We start from the raw sequence: 18,050 nt of genomic DNA on the forward strand, positions 1-18,050 counted from the left end.
GGTTTTATCAAGCTCTATGGAAGCGGGCCTTAACTCTATACTCCGGTTCGGAGATGGAGGCTCAGGAACCCATGCTTTGTCTCTTATTGGAGTAGATGCCATTCTCTCTTTTTACGCCCCCTTGGCGGGGCTGCACCTGGGTGGTTGCACTTGTGTGGTTGTACATGTGTGTTAGATTGTTTGAGGGTATGAATGTGGGGTGTTTGTTGTATGACTGTTGAGACTTGGAGCCAGTTGTATGGGGTTTGTATGTGTTTGCTTGGTGGTTTTTGCTACTTAAAATTGTTAATTGTGTTGGGCTTCCAGCCATAGGGTTTCTGTGCTATGAATCACCTGCTATTATGCTTTTCACTTATGGTTTTATCTGGCTGTTGTATTTTTCTGCGCTTTCTTCATACTGCCTATGTGTGCCCTTTGCAATTGCTAATGAAGATATTGATAAAACTAACTAAACTAAACTAAACCTTAGGTTTGTATAACACATCTTCTCCAAAATCGTAGAGCTCGGCACAGTTTACAGGAGTTGGGAGAGAACGGAACTCCAATGAAGGGTTAAAGGATAGAGTAAGAAGAATAATTAGAGGGCTTAGAATGCCAAAGATGGAGTAAGTATTACATTTTTGAGAACAGCCAGGTTTTTAGATGTTTGCGGAAAAGTTGGAGAGAGTTCAGGTTCCGAAGAGGGGATGTAAGGTTGTTCCAGAGCTCGGTGAATCTGAAGGGGAGGGAGGTCCCTAGTTTTCCTGCATGGGAAATGCCTTTTAATGAGGGGAAGGATAGTTTTAATTTGTGAGTAGGTCTGGTGGTATTAGGATTTGAGGAGTTCCAAGAGAGTGGGATAAAGGGAGGGAGGATGCCGTGTGGGATTTTGAAAGTTAGGCAGGCGCATTTAAAGTGGATCCTGGTGATTATCGGAAGCCAGTGAAGCTTGGACAGGAGCGGTGAGACATGGTCAAATTTTTGCGAAGATAAGCTTAGCTGCAGCATTCTGAATCCACTGAAGTCTATGAAGGTTTTTCTTAGTTAGGCTTAAGTAGAGAGAGTTGCAATAGTCCAATCTGGAAAGGATGATGGATTGGACTAGGACAGTAAAGTGTTTTTGATGGAAACAAGATCTTACTTTCCTCAGCATGTGAAGGCTGAAAAAGCATTTTTTTACCAAGGAATTAAGGTGGTCGTTGAAGGACAATGTGGAATCAATGATGATGCCCAAAACATTGCTTGAGAAGTCAAGCTGCAGGGTGGAGCCAGAGGACAGTGGGATGGAGGTAGTTTTGGGCCGAGCCAAAGTAGTTTTGTTTTGGACTCGTTCAGTTTCATTTGCACAGTGTGGGCCCAGGATTGGAGGTTCGTTATACAGGAGGATATGTTCTCAGAGAGGTTGAGGTTTGAGTTGGTCTCGAGGAGGACGAGGATGTCATCAGCATAAGTGTAAATTGTTTCTAGGGGGGATAGATGGAGGAGTTTTAGGGAGGACATATAGATGTTGAAAAGAATAGGTAAGCCTTGTGGGACTCCACATATCGGTTTCCAGGGGGCGGATGAGGTGCCGTTCATGTTGACAGTGTAAGAACTAAAACGTAGGAATTTTGAGAACCAGTCTAGGACTGTGGAGTTAATGCCTATCTCAGAGAGTTGGAAAACTAGAATATCATGATGGACAACGTCAAAAGCAGCGGAAAGGTCGAATTGTAGGAGGACGGCAAATTTATTTCGAGAATTAAGTTGTTGAACCTTTGAGATTAAGGAGGTCAGAAGGGATTTGGTGCTGAAGTTGGGACAAAAGCCATATTGGTAAGGTAGGAGAATAGAGAATCTCTCTAAATATGATGAGAGTTGGATAGAAATGATGGACTCTAGCATCTTGGTTAGGAGAGGGATGTTTGCTATTGGGCAATAGCTGGATGGTGTGGAGGGGTCTAGGTCAGATTTTTTCAGTAGTAGGGTCAAGGCAATATGACCCATTTCTGGGGAAAAAAGGCCCGAATGTAGGGCAGAGTTTATGAGTTTAGTAATGGCCTGTGTGGGAATTTTCTCGTATAGGTAGGAGGGGAATTGGGTCTAAGGAACAATTGCAGTATTTCAGTTTGAGGCAGAGTTTGAAGACCAAGGATTCGGATACATGCTCAAAGGTAGTCCAGGATCTATCGACTGGGATAGGGTTGGAGACCGTTAGGGTAGAATTGGAGTCTGTGGGCACCAAAGAGTTGTAAGAGGCTGTAGGTGGGAAGGAGCATCTCAAGGTAGTGACCTTTTCGTTGAAGAATTTTGCCAGAACATCAGCTGAGGGAGAGGAGGGGAGCAAGGTGGAGTCTTTTTTGGAAGTTAAGGAGCGCCAGATGTGCTACTCTGGTTGTTGGATCTGGAGATTTTGTCACCGTAGAAATTCTTCCTTGCTTTTTTTAGTACTGTATTGTAAAACTTAATATTGACTTTCCAGGACTGTCTTTCTATAGGGCATTTAGATTTTTTCCATTTGCGTTCCAGAGCTCGACATTTCTGCTTTAGTTCTCTGTGATAAGGGAGGAACCAAGGGGCCTTACGGGAGTAGGATATGGTTTTAGTGGAAAGAGGGGCGAGGGAGTGGTAGGTGGACTCGGAGAGAGCGACCCAGTTATGCCAGTTGGTTTCTGAGTCTGCAGGTTTAGGAGCGAAGGAGAATAGGTTGAGAAATTTAGACCAGAACAGATCGCTTGCAATTTTTTTGCGGAAGGTGATGGAATTGGAAGTGCAGGGTGGAGCCCCAAGATGCGACATGAAAATGGGGAGACAGAAAGCCCCTATGAAGTGGTCGGACCAGCGGACATGTTCCCAGCGAGTGTCACCGGCTAAAGTTTTGTGAGAGATGGTTTAAAACAGGAGGCAACTTTGCATCTAATTGAGGCAAGTAAGACAAGAATGGAGGTGTGACTTAAGCATCAGTGTTTTGGGTTTTTTTTTTAAATTTTTGGGAGAGTTTGATTGGAGGAAGAGCTAGGCAACTTGGCATCTAAGCAGGAAGACGCTTAGCACAGAGCCCGATCCTTAGCGGTGAATGCAATTTAGTATATACACTGTTTTGTGCGGGGATCTGGGCTGGGCGTCTAATCAGGGTGAAACTTAGGACTATGCCCAACTGAGGAAAAAGAGGTAGCTGATAGGTTAAACGAGTTCTTCTCGTCTGTATTCACAAGCGAGGACCACATCCAATATACCAGAACCCAAAGAGATCTTAAATGGAGACCAAGATGAGAAACTGTTGACAATAGAGGTAAGCCATGAGGATGTCCTCCAACAGATAGATAGATTGAAAAGCGACAAATCACCATGCCCAGACGGAATCCACCCAAGGGTATTAAAAGAGCTAAGAAACGAAATAGCGGAAATACTCCAATGAGTTTGCAACCTATCCTTGAAAACTGGGGAGATCCCAGAGGACTGGAAAATAGCAAATGTTACGCCTATCTTTAAAAAGGGATCAAGAGGTGACCCGGGAAACTACAGGCCAGTAAGCTTGACTTCAGTTCCGGGCAAAATGATAGAAGCGCTGATAAAAGACAGCATCTGTGAACACATAGAAAAAAATGGACTAATGAAAGCGAGCCAACATGGATTCTGCAAGGGAAGATTGTGCCAAATGAACTTACTGCACTTCTTTGAAGGAGTAAACAGCCAGATGGACAAAGGGGAACCCATAGACATCATTTATCTTGACTTCCAAAAAGCCTTTGACAAGGTACCCATGAGCGGCTGCTTAGGAAGCTGTGGAACCACGGGGTAGAAGGGGACGTACACAGATGGGTTAAACACTGGTTGGCAGGCAGAAAGCAAAGGGTTGGAATAAAGGGCCAATACTCAGACTGGAGGAGGGTCACGAGCGGTGTTCCGCAGGGGTCAGTACTCGGACCGCTGCTATTCAATGTATTTATTAATGACCTAGAAACAGGGACAAAGTGTGAAGTTATAAAATTTTCGGATGACACTGAACTCTGTAGCAGGGTTAGAACTGCAGAGGAATGTGAAGACCTACAAAGGGACCTGAACAAACTGGAGGAATGGGCGAATAAATGGCAGATGAACTTCAATGTAGAGAAATGCAAGGTCAGGCATATAGATAAAAAGAATCCGATGTTCAGCTATAAAATGGAGGGATTATTACTAGGAGAAAGTAACCTTGAAAAAGACTTGGGTGTGCTGGTGGATACAACAATGAAGTCAACGGCACAATGCGCAGCGGCCTCAAAGAAAGCAAACTGAATGTTGGGTGTTATTAAGAAGGGTATTACAACCAGAACGAAGGAAGTCATCATGCTGCTGTATCGTGCAATAGTGCGCCCGCATCTGGAGTACTGTGTCCAATATTGGTCACCATACCTTAAGAAGGACATGGCGATACTTGAGAGGGTTCAGAGAAGAGCGACAAAAATTATAAAAGGTATGGAGAACCTTTCATACGCAGACAGGTTAGAAAGGATGGGGCTCTTTTCCCTGGAGAAGTGGAGACTCAGAGGAGACATGATAGAGACTTACAAGATCATGAAAGGCATAGAGAAGGTGGATTCTTCAGCCTATTGGGAACCACAAGAACAAGGGGACACTCTGAGAAATTGAAAGGGGACAGGTTTAGAACCAATGCTAGGAAATTCTTTTTCACTCAGAGGGTGGTGGGCACCTGGAATGCGCTTCCGGAGGTTGTGATAGGACAAAGTACATTACGGGGTTTCAAAGAAGGATTGGATAAATTCCTGAAGAATGCGGTGATTGAGGGATATAGGTAGAGGTAGAGATAGGATTATGAAAGGGTAACATGACCATTTATTTTTTTCATCAAAACAGGACATCTATTAAATTCAGTCTCGTCCCAATCCCACCCTAGCCCCACCCCAATCCCGCCCTAGCCCTGCCCCCAAACCCACCCTAGCCCTGCCCCCAATTTCTTCCATTCATTTTTCATGTACACACAATATCTTATTATTTCATAATGGTAACCATAAAATTTTTTAAAAACCACAAAGCACCCTATACGCAGAGAAAATGTTAATTATTTATATTTGGGGGGTTTTCAACGATGTCACCTCAGTAACTATAGAAAAATAGACAAATATAGTGCAAAATATAGACAGCAGATATAAATTCTCAAAACTGACACATTTTTATCACTAAATTGAAAATAAAATCATTTTTCCTACCTTTGCTGTCTGGTGATTTCATGAATCTCTGGTTGCATTTCCCTCTGACTGTGCATCCTATCTTTCATTTCTTTCTGCACTCAGGCCCAACAATTGTCCCTTTCTATTCCCTCCCTCCTTCCTTTCTATGTCCTTAGTGCCCCCAGTGCCTCCTTCCTATGTCCTTAGTGCCCCCAGATCCAGTGTCAGTTCTCCTTTGTACCTTTGTTCCAGGTCTCGCTTTCACTCTCTCCCTACTCTGTTATGATCTTGCCTCTCTCTGCTCTTCCTCAGGGGCTCTCCCCCTCTGTCTGCACCTCCCAAAGTCTTGCTTCTGCCTCCTGTCTTTCCCCTTTGGTCCAGGCCTTCATCTCTCTAGTCTTTCTTCTACCTACCACCTCCCCCCCTTCTCTGCCGTTTTCTCTCCTTCCTTCATCCCTCCTTCCTATGTCCCCTCACTGCTTCCAGCCTTTGTCCCACCCACTCCCAAAAAGCCTGCCTGCCTGCCTCCCCCAGAGCCAGCCTGTCTGCCTCCCCCAGAGCCAGCCTACCTGCCTCCCCCAAAGTCAGCCAGTCTGCCTGCCTACCTCCCCCAAAGCCTGCCTACCTACCTACCTCCCCCAGAGCTAGCCAGCCTGCCTGCCTACCTACCCCAAAGCCTGCCTACCTCCCTCCCCCAGAGCCAGCCAGCCTGCCTGCCTACCTCCCCCAAAACCTGCCTACCTACCTCCCTCCCCCAGAGCCAACCAGCCTGCCTGCCTACCTCCTCCCCCCCTATCGCGGAAAACAAAAGCCTCCCTCCAGGCCCGATTTAGGTCCACCGCCACTGCTCCTCTGCTGCAAACTACTCGAACCTGGAAGCCTTTCCGACGTCAATTCTGACGTTGGAGAGGACGTTCCGGGCCAGCTAGGCAGCGATTGGCTGGCCCGGAACGTCCTCTCCGACGTCAGAATTGACGTCGGGAAGAAGGCTTCCGGGTTAGAGTAGTGTCAGCAGAGGAGCAGCGGCGGTGGACCTAAATCGGGCCAGGAGGGAGGCTTTTATTTTTTTTTTGGTGCGGCAGGAGAGGGACAGGAAGCAATCGCCTGTCCCGTTGTCCCCGCGCACAGCTTCCCGACGCTGTCTCTGAAAACGGGACATTTTGGGCGTCCTGAAGCTGTGTGTGGGCACAATGGGACAGGGGATCCGAAAACGGGACTGTCCCGTTCAAAACGGGACATATGGTCACCTTATGAAAGGGTATAGATTGAATGATAAAGGGGACTGAAGGGTTTTAGACAAAGGATTACCTTACAGGTCATGGACCTGATGGGCCGCCGCAGGAGCGGACTGCTGGGCATGATGGACCTCTGGTCTGACTCAGCGGAGGCAACTTCTTATGTTCTTATGATATCTGGAAGCAGTGGTGTACCAAGGGGGGGGAAGGCCGCCCCAGGTGCAAGCCCTGAGGGGGTGCTCCCGGTCTGGTTCCCCCCTGCATCCGGTTCAGCCCCCGACGTCTGGGTATCGCGTCTGGATTCCTTCCCCCTCCCCCCTGCCGGCCTCCCCACACCATTTACCTGGGGAAACAGCCTGCAGCAAGATCGCGATGCCAGCGATCTTTGCCTGCTTCGGCTGTTTCCTCCGCCGTGGTCCCGCCCCTCCTCTGACCTCAGATGAGGGGCGAGACCGCAGCGGAGGGAACAGCCGAAGCAGGCAAAGATTGCTGGCATCACGATCTTGTGCAGGCTGTTTCCCCAGGTAAATGGTGCGGGGAGGCCGGGGGGATGAGCAGTCCTTCGTGGTGGTGGGGGCGAGCAGTCCTTCAAGGTGGTGGGGGGGCAGCAGGCCTTCAGGGTGGGAAGGGCAGGCAGGCCTTGTGAGGGGGGGAGACAGGCCTTCAGGGGGACATGCCTTAAAGGGGGGGACAGGCCTTCAAGGGGAACAGGTAGGCAGGCCTTCGGGGGGGGACAGGTAGGCAGGCCTTCAAGGGGGGGACAGGCCTTCAAGGGAGACAGGCAGGCAGACCTTCAAGGAGGGGACAGGCCTTCAAGGGGAACAGGCAGGCAGGCCTTCAAGGGGAGGGGGGACAGGCCTTCAAGGGGGGGACAGGCCTTCAAAGGGAACAGGCAGGCAGGCCTTCGGGGGAAGACAGGTAGGCAGGCCTTCAAGGGGGGGGACAGGCCTTCAAGGGGAACAGGCAGGCAGGCCTTCAATGGGGGGACAGGCCTTCGGGGGGTGTGCAGGCCTTCAAGGGTGGGATGCAGACCTTTAAGGGGGGGGCAGGCCTTCAGGGGAGGGGGAGCCCTGGTGTAGAAGTACACGAAGGGAAGGTGGAGGGGTTCAAAGAAACTTGCATATGCCGGACTTTGGGTGGGAAGAAATAATGTGTCTGAAAATAGAGGAGAGGGAGAGAGATGATGAACCATGGGTTTTAGGGAGGGAAGGAACAGAAAGGAAGAGAAGTTGGACACAAGGGATGGTGTTGAGGGGGGGGGGATAGAGATACTGGTTAGGAGGGTAGTTGGGAAAAGAAAGGGAGAGATGGTGGACCCTGGGGTGCTGGGGAAGGAGGGAGAGCTGCTGGATGAAAGGGTAGTTAAAAGGTGGATCTGTGGAGGGAGACGAAAAAAAGGAAAAATGGCAGACATCCGGGGGAGGGAAGGGAAAAGGAAGGGGAGGACAGAGATGGCAGATGGATGGTTAGCACGGAGAAAGAAGAAAGAAGGAGACCCTGGCAAGCAAGTTATCAGAAGACAACTAGAGCCTTGGACCAACAAGATTTGAAAAATAACCAGGCAACAAAAGGTAGAAAAACTAATTTTATTTTCTGTTTTGTGATTACAATATGTCAGATTTGAAATGTGTATCCTGCCAGAGCTGGTGTTAGAACGCTAGGATTTAACAGAGAGAGGAAAAGTCCTTTTTGTTTCTTTATTTTATTTGCACCACAGCGCCAGTGTGGTTAGGAGAAGCCAAAGGAGGGTGAAAAAGCTATAAAATAAACCCACCAGGATGTTTGAAAAAAAAAAACCCCAATTGGGCAGGAAAATCAAATCGATAAATCAATTCAATAGGCTGAATCGAATCGAAATTTTTTTTCCTCAATCTGGCAGCACTACTTTGCGCTACTGTCTTAGACTTTAGGACCTGGGATTGGGGAGAGATGGCATCCTCAGTACTTTATAATGCAACGAGGGTTTGGTCAGACTTTTGAAGGGTCTGCAGAAGAAAAATATTGTATAGGCCGGGGACATGAGACAGCAGGAAATGGGAACTTTTCTTCCTTCTATTTTTGTGAATGGAAAGGCTGAGGATGTCAGAGAGTTCAGTTAAAATATGTGCTTTATAAGAAAATATAATAATGTGTTTTATAAAGTTTATAGCATTGCTGGCTTACCCGGTGAGGTGTTCCTAGTGGTGGTGGTGGCAGCAGCGTGTCAATGTGTTGAGAGGAAGAGGTAGTCTGGGAAATTCTACTGAGCAAACTCCGGGCCCATTTCCACCTCCCAGTTAGTCCACTCCACTCAACTGGTTCACACACTGAGTGGGTCTTTGGGTGTTGTTCCTGGGTAGTTGTTTTGGGGTCTCTTCCAGTGGTTTGGTCCAAGGAAGGAAACTTTGTTAACCTTAGCATTGACCTACACAATATGTTTGTAACAGTGCTGCTTGTGTAGCATTAGGCTATGTAGTAATCGAAAGAAAAAAAACAGACCTTTGCACATTTTTGCACTATATGGTGGGTGTATGAGGAGATTCACATTTCCTGCACAGCTAAGTCAGTGTGAAGTTACCTTGTGCTGTATTTGACATCTAGCAAGGTCTCTGTTTGGAAGGAAAGATCTAAACTTAAAAATGAAGTGGCCAGAAGTTATGGTAAAAGCAGATAGTGTAGCTGGTTTTAAGAAAGACTTGGACAAATTCCTGGAGGAAAAGTCCATAGTCTGTTATTAAGTCATGGGGGAAGTGTCTGCTTGCCCTGGATCGGTAGCATGGAATGTTGCTACTCTTTGGGTTTTGACCAGGTACTAGTGACCTGGATTGGCTACCATGAGAATGGACTACTGGGCATGATGGACCATTGGTCTGACCCAGTTAGGCTAGTCTTATGTTATGTTTTCATCTGTAGGGGCCTTTGTTTTCACTTCTTATTTTAATGTGTTTTTTTTCTGGGAATTTATCAGTGTTTTTTATAATGGGAACAAAAATGGAAGAAAATTAATGTGTGTGGAATTGGGGGGGGGGGTAACTAATTTCTTCAGCTAAATAATTAAATCCACCTCACCAGACATAGGAGAACTCACATACCATTCACACACTCTCCAACCAAAAACATCAAAAGAAAAAATCTGTTTGACAACCTCCTAGCCATTCGAGCTGCAATACTCGACCCCCAACTCAACAACCTATTGACCTCGACCACAGATTACAAAACCTTCAAAAAAGAAATAAAAACTCTTCTATTCAAAAAACACATAAAATCAAATTAACACAATCAGAACTGTCCCAAGCATCACCTGCAACTACTCCATATGTACTTCTGATGTCATGACAATTCAGACATAATTTATGTTATGTTATGTTTGGAATAATGGTTACATATATGAGGTTCAATAAAAGAAAATTTTCACTGCCTGTTTCTATTCCGACCATTTATTCCATTTCATGGTCATTACAAAAAATATTTTTTAACATGGGGGGGGCGGTGTCAAAAAATGATGGGTCCCGGGTGCCACATACCCTAGGTACGCCACTATCTGGAAGTAACGTGAAAGAGTAAAGCCAGGGAGGATCTAAGCAACTAAGTAGGGAGAATACTTAGATAAACTTAGCAAAACCAGGGTGGAACTTAGCATATAGGTAAGGAGAAAACTTAGCATTGCGCTCGATCCTTAACATTAAACACACTTAGCAACTAGGTAGTGTCGTGTAAGAATTTTGAACAAGGTCAAGCATAGCGTCAGGTCCTGTCGAGGTAAATTAAAAACAGTCTTTCGTGCTTAAGAGGTGAGAGACGGAGGAAGGAGAGAACAGGATGGAGGAGAGCTACCTCCTTCCTCTGCCTTGAGGAGTTGCTGAGGGGAGAACAGCCCTCAATGGGCTGAGGAAGAATCCGGGAATCCGACGCTGGCAGGGCAGAGTCAGCCCGAATGATCCTGCACAGGTGGGAAGCTTTTCCGCGATCTCCTATGGGTGGAGGGAAGCAGGGCTCTGAGAGAGCAGATGCAGAGCCGATCCCTCCTGCTTGAGTGGCGTCGGGTGGAGGAAGGAGGGACAAGATGGAGGAAAGCCTCCTCCTTCCTCTGCCTTGGAAAGTCGCTGGGGTGAAGTTTTCGGCGGCCCTCAAAGGGCTGAAGAAGAATCCGACGCTGGAAGGGCAGAGTCAGTCCGAACAATCCTGCACAGGCAGGAAGCTTTTTTGGCAGTCCCCGGTGGGCTGGAGGGAAGCAGGGGCTCTAGGAGTGTAGATGCAGAGCCCTCCTGCTTGAGCGGCGTCAGGCGGAGGAAGGAGGGACAAGTTGGAGGAAAAAAGGAGTCACTGCCCAGGAAAAGGATCTAGGTATCATTGTTGAGGATACATTGAAACTCTCAGCTCAATGTGTAGCGGCAGCTAAGAAAGCAAATTAAATGTTAGGTATTATTAAGAAAGGAATAGAAAGCAAAGATGAAAATGTTAAATGCCCTTGTATCGCTCTGATACGGCCGCATCTCGAATACTGGTCATTGTATCTCAAAAAAGGCTAAAGAGGCTTGGTATTGTTGATAGTTTTAACATCTCTTTAATATATTTCTGTAACATTTCCTTTGTGGAGACCCCTTTCTGCTTTAGAAAGTTAATTTTTACAGAGAAAGCAGCAGACATATTCACAAGTTTCTTGATATGAGCTGTCTGCCCATAAAACTGTTCTAAAAGGTAATTTCTTTAAATTATTTTAGAAAGTTTCACGAGCAATAATTAAAAGCTTGTACAGAAAATATGGTATGTGATAATAAAAACTATACAATTAAACTTTCAAATCAAGAAAAATAAATTATCATCCATATCAAGCCTGCAGAACAAAAGAATTATATAAAAGCAATTTACTATATAAACTGTAAGAAAAATAAGATAGCAGGAGAACAAAGCCCAAATTAAATAAAATGAGACCGTTGCTATGTGGACACTCCTTGTACTGGTACAGATAGCATGGATTGATTTAACAGGGACAGTGTAGTAGGCCACAGATGAAACAGACGAAGCCAAATACAGGAAAAAGCACTTTTTTTTGACCCAACAGCCTGTGTATCAGCAAGTGCCAGCATCAGGGGTCCAAGTAATATAAAGACACAGGCAAGCTTCCTGTTTGAGTTCAACAATAACAGTATTACAAAAACCAGTAGATCAGATCCCTTGATGGATTCCTCAACTTTAGAAAAGCAATAAAAATATACCTGTTCACCCATCTCCCCCACCCACAACCGATTACAAAGAAATATATATTGGTACTAGTTTCCAGTATGTGTCACGTTAGGATAAAAACTTGTATTGAAAAATCTTGCACTGCAACTATGGCTAATTTAACCTGTAAAGTGACAAAGTGTAAACTGTATATATTATGTATATTGGAATTAGATACCTAGTGTGTGCCAAGTTAGGATAAAACTTGTATTGGAAAAACTTGCACTGTAAGGATAACTATGGCAAATTATAACCTAACTAAACTAAACTAAACCTTAAGTTTATATACCGCATCATCTCCACGGAAGTAGAGCTCGGCACGGTTTACAAGAACTTAAAAATGAGAAAGGGTAGGAAAAGGTTTACATAAATTTATAAATCGAGTGGAAAAGTAAGGGAAAAGAAATTACATGTTAGAGAAGAGCCAGGTTTTTAGTTGCTTGCGGAATAAATGGAGGGAGCTCAGGTTCCGCAGCGGGATAGTAAGGTCATTCCAGAGATCTGTGATTTTGAAAATAAGTGATTTTCCCAGTTTACCTGCGTGGAGAATACCATTAGGGAGGGGAAGGATAGTTTTAATTTATAGGCGGTCCAGGTGGAGTCAGGGCACGAGGAGTTGAAAGAAAGTGGGATTAGGGAAGGAAGGATGCCATGAATAATCTTAAAAGCCAGGCAAGAGCATTTGAATTGGACTCTGGAAATCACTGGGAGCCAATGAAGATTGGCCAGGAGTGGGGAGATGTGGTCAGATTTACGTTTTGCAAAAATCAGCTTGGCTGCCGTGTTCTGAATAAGCTGTAGTCTTTGGAGGCTTTTTTTTGTTAAGCATAGGTAAATGGCATTACAATAGTCAAGTTTGGAGAGGATGATGGATTGGACAAGGACAGCGAAATGTTTTTGGCGGAAGAAGGGTCTTGCTTTCCTTAGCATGTGGAGGCTGAAAAAGCATGATTTTGTCAAACCCCGCGCTGCTCCTTGTGACCCTGGGCAAGTTACTCAGTCCTCCATAGCCCCAGGTACATTAGATAGATTGTGAGCCCACCGGGACAGATAGAGAAAATCCTTGAGTACCTGATTGTTAAAACCGCTTAGATAACCTTGATAGGCGGTATATAAAATCCTAATAAACTTGAAACTTAAACTTGAAACTTGTCAAGGAGTTGAGGTGGTCGTTGAGAGAGAGAGAGAGGAATCGATAATGATGCCAAGGACCTTGCTTGAGAACTCAAGGTGTAAGGCAGTGCCTGAGGGCAGTGCGAAGAGGGTGGGCAGGTGTTCTAACTTTGGGCCGAGCCAGAGTAATTTTGTTTTTGATTCATTTAGTTTCATCTGTACCAAGAGGGACCAGGAGTGGAGTCTCATTATGCAGGATGTTATGTTATCGTGGAGGTTGGTGAGGTTCTAGTCTGTTTCAAGAAGGACAAGTATATTGTCGGCGTATGTGTAGATTGTTTCAAGGGGGGAAAGCTGGAAGAGCTTCAATGAGGACATATAGATATTAAAAAGGATAAACTGTATATTAGTATTAGACCCTAGTATGTGTCAAGTTAGGATAAAAACTTGTATTGTAAACTTGTACTATAATTATGGAACATCGTAACCTGTTAACTATATATTATGTATATTTAACCTGTAACCCATTCTGAGCTCTTTGGGGAAAATGGGATAGAAAACGAATTAAATAAATGTCTTTGAAATGTGTGCAACTACTAACCCTCTGTCTAGCTAGACACTTGGTGAAACCACATGCTTTGTTGGATTCAATGAATCTGCTTCCTCCTGTATTTGGCTTTGCCTGTTTGTTTTATCTGTGGCCGACTAAACTGTCCTTGTCCTGAGTTCAGTTTGTGTTGCTGTCTCCCTCTGGTCTGCTTTCTCATGGATCGTTTAACAGCCAGAAAAGACTTCAGCTGAGCAGTTGGAAAGAATACATATTTAATAGATTTATATTTATCAACACATCTGCAGGAATATTTAAGAAAGAACGGGGACCTGATCTGCAAAATCTCTGGTCTTAATAGGAGAAATTCTCATCTGCGAGTCCACCTAGATCAGTGGTCTCAAACTCAAACCCTTAGTGGGGCCACATTTTGGATTTGTAGGTACTTGGAGGGCCGCAGAAAAAATAGTTAATGTCTTATTAAAGAAATGACAACTTTGCATGAGGTAAAACTCTTTATAGTTTATAAATCATTCCTTTAACTGTTAAAGGAAAGATTTATAAACTATAAAGAGTTTTACCTTATGCAAAATTGTCATTAAATATTTTTTCTGCGGCCCTCCAAGTACCCTATTTTTTCTGCAGTCCTCACATTTAAAGTTTAATATCTTTCCTTTCTTAAAACTGACACATTTCAATCACTATATTGAAAATAAAATCATTTTTCCTACCTTTGTTGTCTGGTGACTTTATTTTTCTGTGCATTTAACTTTGTTTCCAGGGTCTTCTTGTCCTTTTACTGGTTTTCTCTCCGTCTTCACTTTCTGCCTTGCATCCATCTTTATATATAATGGGAGACTGACTATATAATAAAGAAACTACCAGTGTGGAGAAAATGAATAACTCATTAGCTGTATGCTCAGAGAAATGAAACTCTGAAGAGGGGGTGAGAACCTCCTCTTGGGGTAAGAGTTTACCATCCAATCATTGCATATGTTTCATGAAAAAACACTCTCTGAACACTGGTACAACATGTATTGATAATTAGACTTGCTTGTAAGGCTGGCGTAAATATTCAAATTTCTTATGCCACAAATCTCACTGGATTGCTAGTTTGGAACACTTAGCTTGTAAGTATAGCTCTCAGGGGTCTCAACGCGGCCCCGTTTCGTGTTCTGCTTCAGGAGACCCAGAAACACTTAATTGAACGATGTACTCATTGAGACTCTGTACAACAGTAACAGCTTTCCATGAGAAAATCAATTGCAAAGTTCCAAAGTTTCTTTATTATATAGTCAGTCTCCCATTATATACATAGCCTTTTACTGACTGTTGTTTATAGACAGTCCCTGTAATTTGCTATAACGAAGTTGCATCCATCTTTGGCATTAACTTAATATTCAATTTTTCTGCTTTCTTTTCAAAATCTACGTTTCCATGTCTTACCTTCCCTTCTGTCCCTATTTCCATGGTCTGACATCTCTTTCTTTCCTTTCTCTCCCTCCCTCCTTCCTTCCTTTCCCCTGGTCTAGCATATATCTCCTTCCCTCCCCCAACTTTTTATTTCTTTCACCCTGCCCCCTTCTTTCTTTCTCTCTCTCTCCGTGCCCTTTCTTTCTTTTTTTCTTTCTCCATGCCTGCCCTTTCTTTGTCTTTCTCTCTCCATGCCCCTTTCTGTCTGTGTCCCGTTTCCCTTCTTTCTTTCTGTCTCCCTGTCCTCCCCCAAGCCACCATCATTGGGGAACAGGCTGCCACCGCCGCAATCGGGGAACAGGCTGCTGCCGCCACAATCGGGGAACAGGCCAGCGCCGAGGTCTTAAGTCTCCCTGCTTATCTTCCCCAGCGCGGGGCTGACCAATTCACGCCACCCGATGTCAATTCTAACATCGGGGAGGAACTTCTGGGCCAGCCAGGCAGCGATTGGCTGGCCCGAAACTTCCTCCCAGACATTAGAATTGACATTGGGTGGCAAGAATTGGTTGACTCCGAGCTGGGGAAGATATGTAGGGAGAGCTAAGACCTCGGGCGCTGGCCTGTTCCCCAATTCCGGTGGCTTGGGGGAAGGCAGTGGGAAGGGAAGCAGATTGGGACCCCTGCTTTAGGCGAGGACAGATCGGGGGCCGCAAAATAGTCCCTGGGGGGCCGCATGCGGCCCACGGGCCGAGTGTTTGAGACTGCTGACCTAGATCATGATCCCAAACTTAGGTTTTTTTTTACCTCATTTGGGGGTCCCATCCCACGGTTTGTGAAGCTCTGATATAAGTTGCCGTGAGATTTATTCTTTTGCAGAAGCAACTGCTAAATATAATAAATGAAATGAAAAGAGGTTAAAATAATCAATTGAATTTGCTTCTGGATAGTAAATAAAGATTCAATTCAAAATTCATACTCTCAAAAGCTGTATGTATTTCACTATTTGTTTTTATGTTTTGATTTTGTTTTTAGGAAACTTGATACCCTACAGTGTCCTATCATTCTGTGTGGTTGGCGGGGCAAAACTTCTGTTCTTTCTTTTGTACCTAAGAATGAGCGCCTGCATTACCTGCGAATGATGGGAGTCGAAGTGTTCCAAGGAAAGGAGTCTAATCCTGAAAGCAAAGCTGACAGCAAAAAAGACAACAGTGAACAGAGGGAGGATGAAATGGATACACAAGTTAGATTAATGAACAGAATGGATCAAACACCAAAAGCTGAAGTGAGGGAGAAATCCACACAGGAATCTTTTGAAAATGTTCCTGATGTTGACAGTAGAACCGAAAATGTGAAACTTTGTAGTAAAGATGAATAAGAGCAGAAATGGTGAAGACCAGGCAGGGTATGATGAAAAATTAAATAATAATTTTATCCAGAGCAGTGACTGTATCAGTCCAATATTTCTGTAACATGCAAATTTGTTGGGCAAATATCTCTTTTTAAGAGGCTGCTTTATTTTTTGTAGGACTTAGCAAGTGTTAAGCATGAAATAATCCTCTAATTGAAAAGTCTTTCAGTATTTTATATTTCCATAGGTTCTGAGAAATAGTAAGTTTTCTGTGTGTTAAAGAATTGTGCTCATCCCGAGGCAGATTTTTATTAAAAGTTATGTGGTAAATTTGTGTTGTACTTGTTTTACTAAAATATCTCATTGGTGCTTAAAACGAGCTTATTAAATTTGCTGAACACCTTTTTGTGGGATTTGTTTTTTAACAAAATCACTTGGAAATTTCACTAGAAAATTCTTGTTTAAAAAGGACCAGCAGTGAACTACTGTGCTTGAGGTACTTGTTCCACCATGATAGATCTACAGAAACATGCTGTAGAATCAGGGCAGGATTAATTTGTCGAGGGCCCCTAGGCACACAAGTACACAGGGCCCCCTGCCCCGCCCTACCCCACCATGCACCCAGGCGGAAACAGGAAGCTGCGTCAGAGGGAAACTTTGGGCAAGCGGCGCCGCTTGCACAATTACAGTTCACGTTGCCTTTCTTACCCGCGTTGTTTGCTTGTCTTACTTTCCGTCGATGGGGTGGGGGCCGCGTTGCTGATCGATGGTAGAGGGGCCCATCACCATTTGGAAAAAACCAATGTTGATGCCCTCCTTCATCGGGCCCCCTGACCATTTTGGGCCCTAGGCACATGCCTACTTGGCCTATTGGTTAATCCTGCCTTGTGTAGAATTCCTATAGTGATGAAAATTAACATTTGATCTTGATTTGTAAACTCAAATGTTTGTTTCTAGCTTAACACATGTGAGAACTATAACTAGTGAAGATTTTTGTATTTATTTTAAAAAACTATTTTGCTTAAAACATAAGTGGATTACAATGAAACATACATAAATTATGACATCAATAAAATATCAATACATCACAACATTAAAACCACAGCAAAATAGTCAGTGGCAGCATTAGGGGGTGGTGAACCAGGTAACTGTCTGGGGCTTTGCCTTAATGCTCTGGGGATGTGGATCTTATTTTTTTTATGTGGGGAAGGAGGGAAAGATGCTCTGTTTTATACTAAGTACTCAGCTGTTTAATTCTAATCAACAATACAACTTTATTTTAGATTCATTGATAGAGCAAAACAAAATAAAATCAAAAATGTCCATCTTGCTTGTAGATAATCAGAATTTAACCTTTTTGGGCTTCAAATGACGTTCTTGCTCAGAACTCCAATAACATAATGTTGCCATTAGACTAGTGAACATTCAGCTGTTTAATTCTGGAGCAGTACACCCAATGCTGGCTAAGAAAAAAAAGAGATTGCCAGAGCTGCTGAAAATGGGTCATACAGAAAAGAAGAATACCCTGCAAGTTCATCTGTTTTTTTTTTCAGCAAATTTCAGTTTTCTGCTATTCCTTTTTCCAGTGCAATAGGTGAGACATTCTTGACAGATGGGTTATTTCCCCATAGTTGTATGCAGCTGCAGAAGGAATCCACTCCGGATTTTTCACTCTGCCTCTGATGTACTTTACTTGGTTCTCTAGCTCCACCTACAGTTCTTTCCTTCTGTACTTATGACTGCAAGAGTGTTTGTTCTGCTCGCCCCATTTTATTATTTTTATTCAATATAATTTTGTCCCCTTTTTGGGAAATTTGATGCTTAGATTGATTTCAAAGCTCTGCCTGCTTGAGAATTCTGTAGCTAAAAGGCCGATCCCACTGAGTACCTGATAGCCAGACTGCATAGTTTCTCTGGAGCTCAAGGCCATCTCTGATGTGATTGCACCTCCTGTTAAGCGCAGGCTGTTCGGGTGCCCTTAGGAGACTCAGCGATGTCTCGCAGGGTGTAGGCTGCATCTTTGTGCCTCCACCTAATCCAGTGTGCAGGCATAGGAATCTGAC

The 18,050-nt window shown here is 44.3% G+C and overlaps 1 protein-coding gene across 3 annotated transcripts in view; it reads left to right on the forward strand.

Moving 5' to 3' along the window:
* The window catches only part of NSUN2 (NOP2/Sun RNA methyltransferase 2), a 922,747-nt gene extending 906,356 nt beyond the window's left edge, over positions 1-16,391 (forward strand). For all 3 annotated transcript variants that reach the window (XM_033929740.1, XM_033929738.1, XM_033929739.1), the window contains one exon: positions 15,672-16,391. In XM_033929740.1, the coding sequence (XP_033785631.1) occupies positions 15,672-16,014 (343 nt within the window). In that variant the 3' untranslated portion in view covers positions 16,015-16,391. The remainder of the gene's footprint in view (positions 1-15,671) is intronic.
* The last annotated feature ends 1,659 nt before the right edge of the window (positions 16,392-18,050 follow it).

Source organism: Geotrypetes seraphini, chromosome 2, assembly GCF_902459505.1.
Source record: "Geotrypetes seraphini chromosome 2, aGeoSer1.1, whole genome shotgun sequence".
Taxonomy (NCBI): domain Eukaryota; kingdom Metazoa; phylum Chordata; class Amphibia; order Gymnophiona; family Dermophiidae; genus Geotrypetes; species Geotrypetes seraphini.